The 11,158-nt window shown below is 41.9% G+C and overlaps 1 protein-coding gene across 1 annotated transcript in view; it reads right to left on the reverse strand.

The window, feature by feature from the left end:
- Positions 1 to 11,096, reverse strand: part of LOC118400998 (laminin subunit beta-1-like) — a 37,266-nt gene extending 26,170 nt beyond the window's left edge. The window contains exons 1-7 of the mRNA XM_035798083.2: positions 10,719 to 11,096; positions 10,052 to 10,230; positions 5,268 to 5,409; positions 2,951 to 3,024; positions 2,064 to 2,252; positions 1,413 to 1,476; positions 1,008 to 1,216 (exon numbers count right to left, since the gene is read on the reverse strand). Of these exons, the coding sequence (XP_035653976.1) occupies positions 1,008 to 1,216; positions 1,413 to 1,476; positions 2,064 to 2,252; positions 2,951 to 3,024; positions 5,268 to 5,409; positions 10,052 to 10,230; positions 10,719 to 10,752 (891 nt within the window). The 5' untranslated portion in view covers positions 10,753 to 11,096. The remainder of the gene's footprint in view (positions 1 to 1,007; positions 1,217 to 1,412; positions 1,477 to 2,063; positions 2,253 to 2,950; positions 3,025 to 5,267; positions 5,410 to 10,051; positions 10,231 to 10,718) is intronic.
- Between the last annotated feature and the right edge of the window lie 62 nt (positions 11,097 to 11,158).

Raw genomic sequence — 11,158 nt, forward strand, 5'->3', positions numbered from 1 at the left:
ATATCCTATCCATGTGCATAAACTACGAACACAAACGATCTATTGACATCGACCGTAAAATGATTTCACAGGCCATATTCAGGGTTTAATAGTATAGTTCAGGGACCTATCAACTACTGTGCAGAGACCCAGGCCTCTGGTGGAATAGTGGTATTTGAAACAGCTTCCCTTGGCCATTATGGTCCATTACAGCTGAGATATCAGTGCAAAAGCAAGGGGAAACTACAGACAAAAGGAACAGTTGCTCGAGATATTGTTTTTCCTCCAGCTCTATCCGCGCATTCCCCTTCCAGATGGCAGCAGGACATATTTACAGTGTTGGCTAGCTCTCATCTGGTCTGCAGACAAAGGACAATACATTGACAGACAGACTGACTCGGATCCGGTTAAAATGAGCAAACTAACAATTAAATAATAAAACCTTCAAGATAATAGCAGATACGTGCCAAGTTTGGTGTCGCTATAACAGCCACTATGCCACTCTTATGGCAGGGTTACGTAGCTTTTATGTTAGGCCTCCTCAGGCAAGGTGTTACTGTATCTAGTTTTGTTTTTAAGACATTTTAATGTGAGGGAATCCATTTGAAAAACACTGCAAAATGACTGAGAGGAAGAGGAGAGTGAATAGGGATCATTTCCTCTTTCCTGGTGAATAGACTGTATAATAAAAGTGACCAAAAGGCAGAGTAGCCTTTCCGCAGACAGACAGACAGACAGACAGACAGGCCGTAGCAGAGACTAAACAGGAACTGCATTGTTTGCCTTTTTCTCTCCAGAGCATACACACACAGACAAACACGTACACACACAAGACCCATGCTGTCCGCAAACACACAAACAGTCTCCCAAGCGCACGCAGATGTCGACCCACACGCTCTCACCAACACAAACACAATTGTTCTTAAACGGTAACACACACACACACACGCACACAAAGTGCACAAACGTCCACACATAAGGAGACCTGATGAAAACTAACTACAACAACCTTATCAGGGAGAACTCACCATGCCCTCCACTCCATCCCCAGCCCCAGCCCCGTCGACGGGGGCGCACTCGGAGGCGTGTCCGTAGCAGAAGCAGTTACCCCGGACCACCATGTCGTAGACGGCGTAGTAGTACTTCTCCTTGATCTCCATGCGGGAGTCCAGCAGGTTGTCTCCCAGGGTGTGCAGCTTGGTGAACTTCACCCTCAGGTTGGTGATCTTCAACATGTCTGAATCGTTCGGAGACATGTGTTAGCCGTTAGCTTGTAGATTGTTAGCCCTAAGGTCATTATGCGTAATAATTGTGTTTTGCAGTTCTAGTTGGCTAACAGGCAACACATAGGTGGTATTTTTCCCCCAGAAAATGGGAAGGATCAAAAGAACAGATATAAACCATTAAGTACACGTGTCGTCACTGGAACTTACTTTGGATTCTGGGGCTGTAGGGGTCTTCAATACGGAAAGCTGGATCCAAAACTCGGAAGATGACCTACAGAGACAGTCACTGCGATTACACTCGACTTTCATTGTGTTGTGTATGTGATTGGTTATTACTTAGCTACAACAAATGACTTGACATACACTGAGTGTGAAAAACATTAGGAACGCCTTCCTATTAAGCGTTGCAGTTCTTGACACAAACCGGTGCGCCTGGCACCTACTACCATACCCCCTTTCAAAGGCACTTTTATAATCCTTCTTTAACCTGTCTCTTCAACCGTCATCCACACTGATTGAAGTGGATCTATCATGTAACGTCAATAACATTTACATTTGAGTGATTCAGCAGATGCTCTTATCCAGGGCAACTTACAGGAGCAATTAGGGTTAAGTGCCTTGCTCAAGGCCACAGACAGATTTCTCACCTAGTTGGCTCAGGGACTCGAACTAGCGGCGTTTCAGTTACTGGCCCAAAGCTCTTAACCGCTAGGCTACCTGCCACTTTCACCTGGAGTCACCGGGTCAGTCTATGTCAATGAAAGAGCAGGTGTTCTTAATGTTTTGTAAACTCAGTGTATAAACCTATCATTGATAGAATTTAGACTCTCTCAAAACTCAGTAATGCGGAACACACACCTCTCCCTCTGTCGACGGCTCTATGTCGGAGTAATGCGAATCGCAGATGATGTCATCCACTTTCTGCATGGGCCCCGGGGATATGGCAGGGTATGCCGCCGCGCAGTCGTATGCAAAGTAGCGGTACACCTGCCAGTTCTTCCCAAAGTCAGCCGAGCGCTCGATCACCATAGCAGCAGGCCGGAAGGTCTGTCGTGGAGAAGAAACCATACTTATGCACTTTGATGATATACCTTCACACTGAGGTTACGACCAGCAATTTGACCAGGAGTACATCTGGAAAATGGCAAACTTTTCCTAAACTAACATAATTCGCTGTAATCAAAGATGACGCGCCATGAGAGAATACAGGTGTGAACTATCTAATAAAATGATATACTACAATACCATAATTACAATGAAAGTTGAGTCATACTATGTGGACATGTTGATGTTGAAAGATCTGTGAACAACAGGGGACATATTCTGGCATTTTACTTTACATCCTTCTTATGAGAAGCTGCTAGCCATTGGGAATGTCTGTTACAGTACATTCATCCATAACTGGAACTTTTGTATTTGTCACACAGGATTGATGACACAGTTGAGTTCAATATTGGCTGTATTTCAAAAGTGCTTTCACACAGCATAAATAGGCTGCGATTGTAAGTAATGTTATACAGGCTAGATCTGTGTGGAGCGAACAATCCCGGACGGGAGGGAGGTCTGTTCCACATTCCTCGGGCTCACACACAGCTGGGGGATATGTGTGTGTGTGTGTGGGGGGAGACCTCCCAGACCAAGGCTTGTGCTAATCTCCTGAGTAGACAGGCCGGCCAGCATCCCCTTACACATTACCCATGCTCCCCCACAAGCGAGCCCTCTGACCCAGCATCTCCATTGGTTACCTTGAAGGTCATGATGAGGTGGGTGAAATGAAACTCCGCCTCCAAGTTCAGCTGGATGGTCACTTTCTCAAGGCCTGCGGAGAAAAAGAGGAAGAGGTGGGAAAAGAGACAGAGAGGAAAAGGAGAGAGGGACATTTAAAAAAAAAAGAGGTGGCCAAAAATGGAAAAGGGGAGGGAGAGAAAGAGGGGCCAGGAAAGAGAAAGGGTCAAAAGGCAAGTGAAGGATAGAATTACAAAAAGTTATGAAGTCAGAGAGGGTGAAACGGATGGAGAGAGGAAGGAGAAAGAAAAACCAAAAAAATGAGTTTACAGGGTTCCACTTGAGCCAAGCATAACACAATCTGGAATGCTTAACACTACACGGCACTTATCCACTCTTCCCAGTGCTTCCTCTGGACCGGAACACTTGCATTAACTCTTCGACTCTCTCCCTCCGTAGTCTAATCATGGTTGGTTCCATTCTATGATATCAATCTCACGGCTGCCCTTCTGATTCCTGACATCCATCTTCTTTTGCCACAAAATGACGCGGTGGGTTTTAGTTAAGCATAACCACTGGGCAGTTAAACAGCAAATAACAACATAGCCGTTCCAAATGTCCCTATTTATTTGGTAAAACTAATGTCAAGCGGCTATGTTTAATGAGTAGCAACAAGAGCAACAACAAGCCACCACGTATTCCAACAGACTATAAGTCATGTTTGCATTACAACAACATAAGGCAACTAAGAAGTAATAATACGCTTTCTAGCAACGATTGTTGAGTGTCAGTTTTACAGAGGGTTTGGGGGAAAACCTTTTCTGTGCTTATGTACGTAAGAGGTTGTGTTTTGGTCTGGGTCATACATTGCCAGTGTCGGAGCGGATCTAGTACGGTAATGTCTGGATTATGAATGAAAATTCCCTGCCTCTTTTCCAACCCCCATCGGTGGAGTTGGCCGCTATTCCTCCACCAAAACCTCCTCAAACTCCTATCAGATGACTTTCTGGATCCAATATCCTTGCAGCACTACTTTGGGAGTTAACTCTTTCAAGGCAAGGTGTACTTGCGATATCAAAATTCTTTTTTTTTTTTTTAAAGGTCCAATGCAGCTGTTTTTATTTCAATATCAAATCATTTCTGGGTCATAATTACCTTCCTGTGATTGTTTTCAATTCAATTTTTCAAAAAGTAACAAAAAGCTTCTTCTTTTCTTAGCAAAAAGCAATTTCTCAAGCAAGAATTTTGTAAGAACTGTATGGGAGTCATCTGAGTGATTATTATTGGTCTATTAACTGATATCGCCTGGTATTATCATAATTCTCTAAATGTCACTCTGTTATTTCAACCTCATAGCCGTGGAAATATCTGTCAAATATAGGGAAATTACCTTTTTGAATGCACTGACCATTTAAAGTTGTGGATGATTTCAATGCTGGTGGCCTCTGAGTAATCATTAAAGGCCAAGTGCTTAGAGAAGAGGCAGGCGAGCCGAGAACGGAGAGGAGAAATAATGCAAGGAAATCAAGACAGCAGCGGCAGCAGTACAGATACCTCATCCGAAGGGCTTTGACTTCTCAAACACGGCAGAAAGCTAACACTATATGATGCATTGCATCATAGCATTGCAGTTCTGTTTCAGCAATTTTATGCCTAATGTGTTGCACTAATGTATTTCCTGTGAAGGAAAACCATACTTGCATGCCCCCGATCACTCTATTGAAGCAAATAAAAACACGGTTGACCTTCAATATAAAACACGACCCCTGTCAGCTGGACTCACCTGCTCCTGCCTTCTCCCATTGTGCAATTTACAAACAAACACGTGACTCGTTCAACTGTTCTGGGGAAATACGGTGAGCTTCATAATGTCAAATAATGTGACAGGTGAACTGATCAACGCGATCTGCATGATCTCCTAACGTACTGCACAAGTTGACAGCAGGTATTTATTTAAATAGGTAGCCACAAATATTGAAATGTATTGAAAAACTGCAACAACCTAAAAATAGTTGAAACTGTAATGTATATACGGTATACCGCCCAAGCCTAGTAAGAAGTGAGAACTTCCGTACGAGCATCCATTACACGGTGTACACAGTGTGTCATCCCAACGGCCACCTAGCTAATCATTCCCAAAGGGTTCATCCTGTTATTCCAAAGTTTATGACAGGTCAGCCATTACTGCTTTCTCTTTGAAGTCTTCTCTCACATTGATTAAAGCTAAGGGACTGGAGGGTGAAAATATGCCAAGAGGCGGGAGTGAGAGAGTCACCATTAATTTAACCCCTCTGCCTGCTAGCCCTCCATCTCCCCCCCCCCCCCTCGAGAACTCACCATTCTCTGACTGCCACCAGGTTTTCAAGCGGTTGGGGGCAAATGTGGTCACGACGTTCTCCACCCGGTGGCCGGTGGTGGTGTTCACCACGCTTTTGACGTAGACGTCGGTGGAGTCACACAAAAAGCATTTCTTCTCATCCTGAAGAGACCGTGGGGGTTGGGAGAAAGAGAGAGAGATGAGACTGCCAGTGATGCCAAGTGGATTTCTCCCACTCGGGGACAGATAACAAACAAAGCCCATTCATACAGAAGTGAATGAAAATGAGTTATTTTATCAAGAGTAGATACGGATGCTGAAATGAGTGATTGCGCCAAATAGGCCCTTAACAACTTTAAAAATAGGAGCCTATCTTGCCCTGGCCTCATCAGCGAATGCTTATCTGAGGCTGCTGACAATGTACGCTTCATTTGGCCACCAGATGTTCAGAAGACACACAGTGTGTGTGGTTGTGTGTGTGTGTGTGTGTGTGTGTGTGTGTGTGTGTGTGTGTGTGTGTGTGTGTGTGTGTGTGTGTGTGTGTGTGTGTGTGTGTGTGTGTGTGTGTGTGCTTGCGAATGTATACACACACTTTTAAGGGTACAAATTCAGCACCATCTAGATATCCTTCTAACGTCTTTTTACCACTTCACTTGAGAATAAACAACTTTACAATATTCCAAAGCATCTATACATCAGGACCATGAAACATTGAGCCCACAGGCACACACTTGAATTTAAATTCCACTACATATAGATGTGTTTGATAAGACATGGAACCTCCACCTTCTCTAGGATCCTGTTGGATCACAATCTGGTTTCTCTCTGCTTCAGTGGTCACACACATTATAAAAAATTGTATTGGATTAGATTTCAACCTTAAAATGTTAGCATGCTCAGGACATAGCATACTTTAAACAGATGCACGTCATGAAAGTATTCTCAAGTAGTACATTGGATATAGGAGGATATAATACAGACCGATGCGGGTTTCGAACTACACAGCTGATAAAATAGGATGATTTCTCAAACAAGGTATGGTCTGTCTTTTTTATGTAAGGGAGAACAAAAGCACAGCCACTTTCAAGTTGTTGAAGACATTCCAAAACTCTTTTGTTGGTCGGAACCTCAATAATGCTGCTGGAGTGATTGTGTGACTGAGGCAGGAAGTGGTCTAGACAACTCAGAGGGTTGTGTGACTCCCAAACATCTCTCCCACTCCTACGCTCACATTGAGAAAGCAGGAGTTTAAAGAAAACATATCTGAAAGGAAGTATTGAAAATAAAAGCACAAGGATTATTTTGAATATACACCATTGATATATTCCACCCCCAACCGACAAGGGATTGACTGTAAACCTTAAGGTGATTATTATAACATCTGAATGCCAAATAGACCACGGCAAGAGCGTTTCCATTTTTAAAATGAATTTATTATCCATATCTCTTAATAAGTAAATAGATTTACTGTCGCTATTGAAGTCATTCCAAAGGGTAGGTTTAAAAACTTCTTCGGGATCGGTGTCCCTTCCGAGGGACGGTTAAGATAACGTAGGCTAATGCGATTAGCATGAGGTTGTAGATAACAAGAACATTTCCCAGGACATAGACATATCTGATATATATATATAGCTTAAATTCTTGTTAATACAACTGCACTGTCCAATTTACAGTAGCTATTACAGTGAAATAATACCATGATATTGTTTGAGGAGAGTGCACAGTTTGAACATGAAAAGTTATTAATAAACAAATTATGCACATTTGGGCAGTCTTGATACAACATTTTGAACAGAAATGCAATGGTTCATTAGATCAGTCTAAACGTTGCGCATACACTAAATTGCACCTGAACTGTAATAATAGACTATGGCCTGCCTTTCTCTTGTATTTCAAAGAAGATGGTACAAAAAAAATACAAACGAACGGCTAACGAACGGTTTGTTTTTTCTTTGTATTATCTTTTACCAGATCTAATGTGTTATATTCTCCTACATTCCTTTCACATTTCCACAAACCTCAAAGTATTTCCTTTCAAATGGTACCAAGAATATACATATCCTTGCTTCAGGGACTGAGTTACAGGCAGTTAGATTTCGGTATGAAATTTTAAGCGAAAATTTTTAAAAAGTGGCGGATCCTTTAAGAGAGTAAATGAAATGTAACCATGCTTTATAATACTTTATAAGTGACATATCATCTATTTAGGCCTATATATAGCATTTGCAAAGTCATCAACAGCTATTGTTTCAATTCAAAAATAGACAATACATATAGGCCTATTTTAATTTAACCTTTATTTAAGCAGGCAAGTCCGTTAAGAACAAATTCTTATTTACAATGATGGCCTACCGGGGAACGGAGAGTTAACTGCCTTGTTCAGGGGCAGAAGGACAGATTTTTACCTCGTCAGCTCAGGGATTAGATCCAGCAACCTTTCAGTTACTAGCCCAACGCTCTAACCACTAGGCTGCCTCCCCTGGTTTTCAAGCTTTGGTTGATTTAAAATGCAATCTTCAAGTTAATAATTAATATGTTGGATTCATGTCTCCATCGCAACCAAAAATGTAAGTTAAATAATATGACTAAATCAAATCCAACGTTATTTAAAAGTGCATTTAAGGTTTGATTTGGTCCTATTCATTTAACATATCAATAATACATTGTAAACAAACTGGAAATTGAATTGTGTTTGGTTGTCAACGCAACCAAATATACACATTTGGAGAACATGTAGGATTTCTTCTGCTTGAGTAGTTCTATCTGAGCCACTGTGCCAGTTTGGCTTTAATACCAGTATGTCTACAAATTAATAATATGTTGGATTCATGTATTCATCTCAACCAAAAATATAAGTTATTAAATATAAGGCAGAGGCTCAGATTTAACTATTCAAGCATTAGATTCCTCTCCTTTAAATGTTGATATTTGGTTGCGTTTTCAACCACATGCAATTCAATATTACTTTTGTAATACAGTAAATAGCCTAAAGTTAAGGCTCTCTTACAAACTAATGTAACAGTATTTATTCAACCTAAAAAATAAGTAACACATCCATGGCCACATTTTTCACGTTTTATGCACAGCAATGTGTACACGGCGGTAGGCCTGTTCTAAAAATGCATACAACACATGCGAGCGGTTCCATGCACCGAGACGGAAATATCTGTTAGAAATGTAGAAAGAAGAGCGATCTAAAGATGCAACAACTATAATGGGTTGCTAATATGACTAGGATGATGCCTTTGGCTGCTAGACAATGAAAGACAGTTCCTTTTAAAACCAATAGGTATATAGTGGCATATAGTGTTTCTATGGTGGGATCTAGGCTACTTTCAAGCAAGGTAAGAAATGCCTTATAATATGAACTAAAATGTCCAGGTTTCGAACAATCAAAGAACAGGAAAAACATAGAGACGCTAATGATAGGCCTAACCGTCTTCTGGTAGATGGAAAGGCGTTGCCAAAAATCTTCTCAATTAAATGTTAACTAGCTACAAAGTAGCCTACAAAGTAACCTGGCAGAATTATATAATGATTATTTGCATCAATCCAGTGGCCATTTGTTTAGCAAACTCCATCTCTTGCACTACAGAAACGCTAACCAAACAACAGTACTAGGTGCCTGCACACTTGAATTAAAGGTTAACTACACCATTCCCCCTAGACCTCAAAAGTGGTCCCCTGGTGTGGATTAGGAATGGTAGTGGACTGAGATCATCCTATTTGTTGTTTTTCTGTTAAAAAGTGCAACTGAGAGCGAAAAGCTAATGGTGAATTTGACTCAGTTGACAGCAACATTTATTATTTTAAATAGTAGGCCACTGTTTCTCATTAAAAACATTCCACCTGGCCTTCCCGGGAAATGTTGGCAATATTACCCACTTCTCCAGGCACCACTGCTTATGAGTATACCCACTTCTCCAGGCACCACTGCTTATGAGTATACCCACTTCTCCAGGCACCACTGCTTATGAGTATACCCACTTCTCCAGGCACCACTGCTTATGAGTATACCCACTTCTCCAGGCACCACTACACCACTGCTTATGAGTATACCCACTTCTCCAGGCACCACTACACCACTGCTTATGAGTATACCCACTTCTCCAGGCACCACTGCTTATGAGTATACCCACTTCTCCAGGCACCACTGCTTATGAGTATACCCACTTCTCCAGGCACCACTACACCACTGCTTATGAGTATACCCACTTCTCCAGGCACCACTGCTTATGAGTATACCCACTTCTCCAGGCACCACTGCTTATGAGTATACCCACTTCTCCAGGCACCACTGCTTATGAGTATACCCACTTCTCCAGGCACCACTGCTTATGAGTATACCCACTTCTCCAGGCACCACTGCTTATGAGTATACCCACTTCTCCAGGCACCACTGCTTATGAGTATACCCACTTCTCCAGGCACCACTGCTTATGAGTATACCCACTTCTCCAGGCACCACTACACCACTGCTTATCTCCCTCCCTACTACAGGCTTGAATGAAAGACTCCAACTGCTGCCTGAGTGGACACCACAAATCAGAGAGTTTACTTATGGTGAATATGGTAGCTACTAGCCAGGCTAACTTTACATAACGCGCTGGTGCCACTGTAACGATAACGGAGCCTTTTGATAACAGCACCACCGTGAGTCTTACTGTATTAGGTTTTAACTGTTGCCAACTTGTCATAACAATATAAGTATGATTAAAAGCCCAGAGTTAATTACTTTTATAGGCCTATAATAACATATTGGACCTAGTTCAAATGCGTTCTTTATTGTGCCAGACACATTTACCTGCAAATGACTGACGATACAGAACCGCTCGGGCTGGTGGAGGCCACATGTGGAGTTGGTGGAGAGTTGGTGTGCTCTGCCAATGAGAAGGTCTCCGGTAGCCGGGTAGCAGCTCCCCTCCGTGCATACATCGCTGAACTCGGGTATGCCTACCTGGGCAAGGACGCACGACCCTGCGGCTATGCAAAGAGGAGGCAGATTTGAACAATGGAATTTATTCAGGCAGGGTTGTTTGAGTGTTATTTTATTATCAAATATCTATAATGAAAGTATAGGAATAGGCTACATTAGCCCACTCTCTTAAAGTGCTCAGAATGGTGTCCCTATGCTAGGTCTACATAATAAAACAGTTTGTCGTTGAAAACACAAGCCTATGAGCCTTTTATTTAGCCTATATTAATGTCACATGCGCTAAGTTCTTTAAATGTCTCGTGCGGAGTTGAAAACAAGAACAAGATGGTTCACAGTAAAACAAAAAAGCCAAACCACTCCACAATAACATTTATTCAAATTATGACGCATTTACTATTCAAACCGTATAAGAACTACAGTCCTTATAGGAATATACAGTATTTTATGAATTACTTGCAACGTTATTATGCTCTTTCAGTTGACTCAATGTTGGCCATGCGTTCTTAAGAAAACATTTTAAAATAATTTAACTTACATAGCATCATGGTCGCAATTTGAAATATAAACATTTTTGTTGATATTTCCACCTCTTCTGTTGCGGGTCCTCTCAGTGGGACTGTGTGTGGTTCCTTATAGTATAGTTTTGCGCCTCACCTTTTTTCTTGTCGCAACTGAACAAACCGAGTTTTTTTCTTCCCCTCTCCTCAAGCATGCGCACAGCAACTAGCCCTCCCCCTATTCAATCATTCCAGTTCAGTCAATAAAGTAAAAAACACCAAGCTCCAAGTGCTCATCATCTTGTAAGATATGTTTATCTCAAATGTGGCGGATTATTTGGAGCAGAAAGGATCATGCTGACAGCATCTCACTCTGCACACATTGAGAGAGCTTTCAAAACACACACACACACACACACACACACACACACACACACACACACACACACACACACACACACACACACACACACACACA

The sequence above is a fragment of the Oncorhynchus keta genome, chromosome 22, assembly GCF_023373465.1.
Source record: "Oncorhynchus keta strain PuntledgeMale-10-30-2019 chromosome 22, Oket_V2, whole genome shotgun sequence".
Taxonomy (NCBI): domain Eukaryota; kingdom Metazoa; phylum Chordata; class Actinopteri; order Salmoniformes; family Salmonidae; genus Oncorhynchus; species Oncorhynchus keta.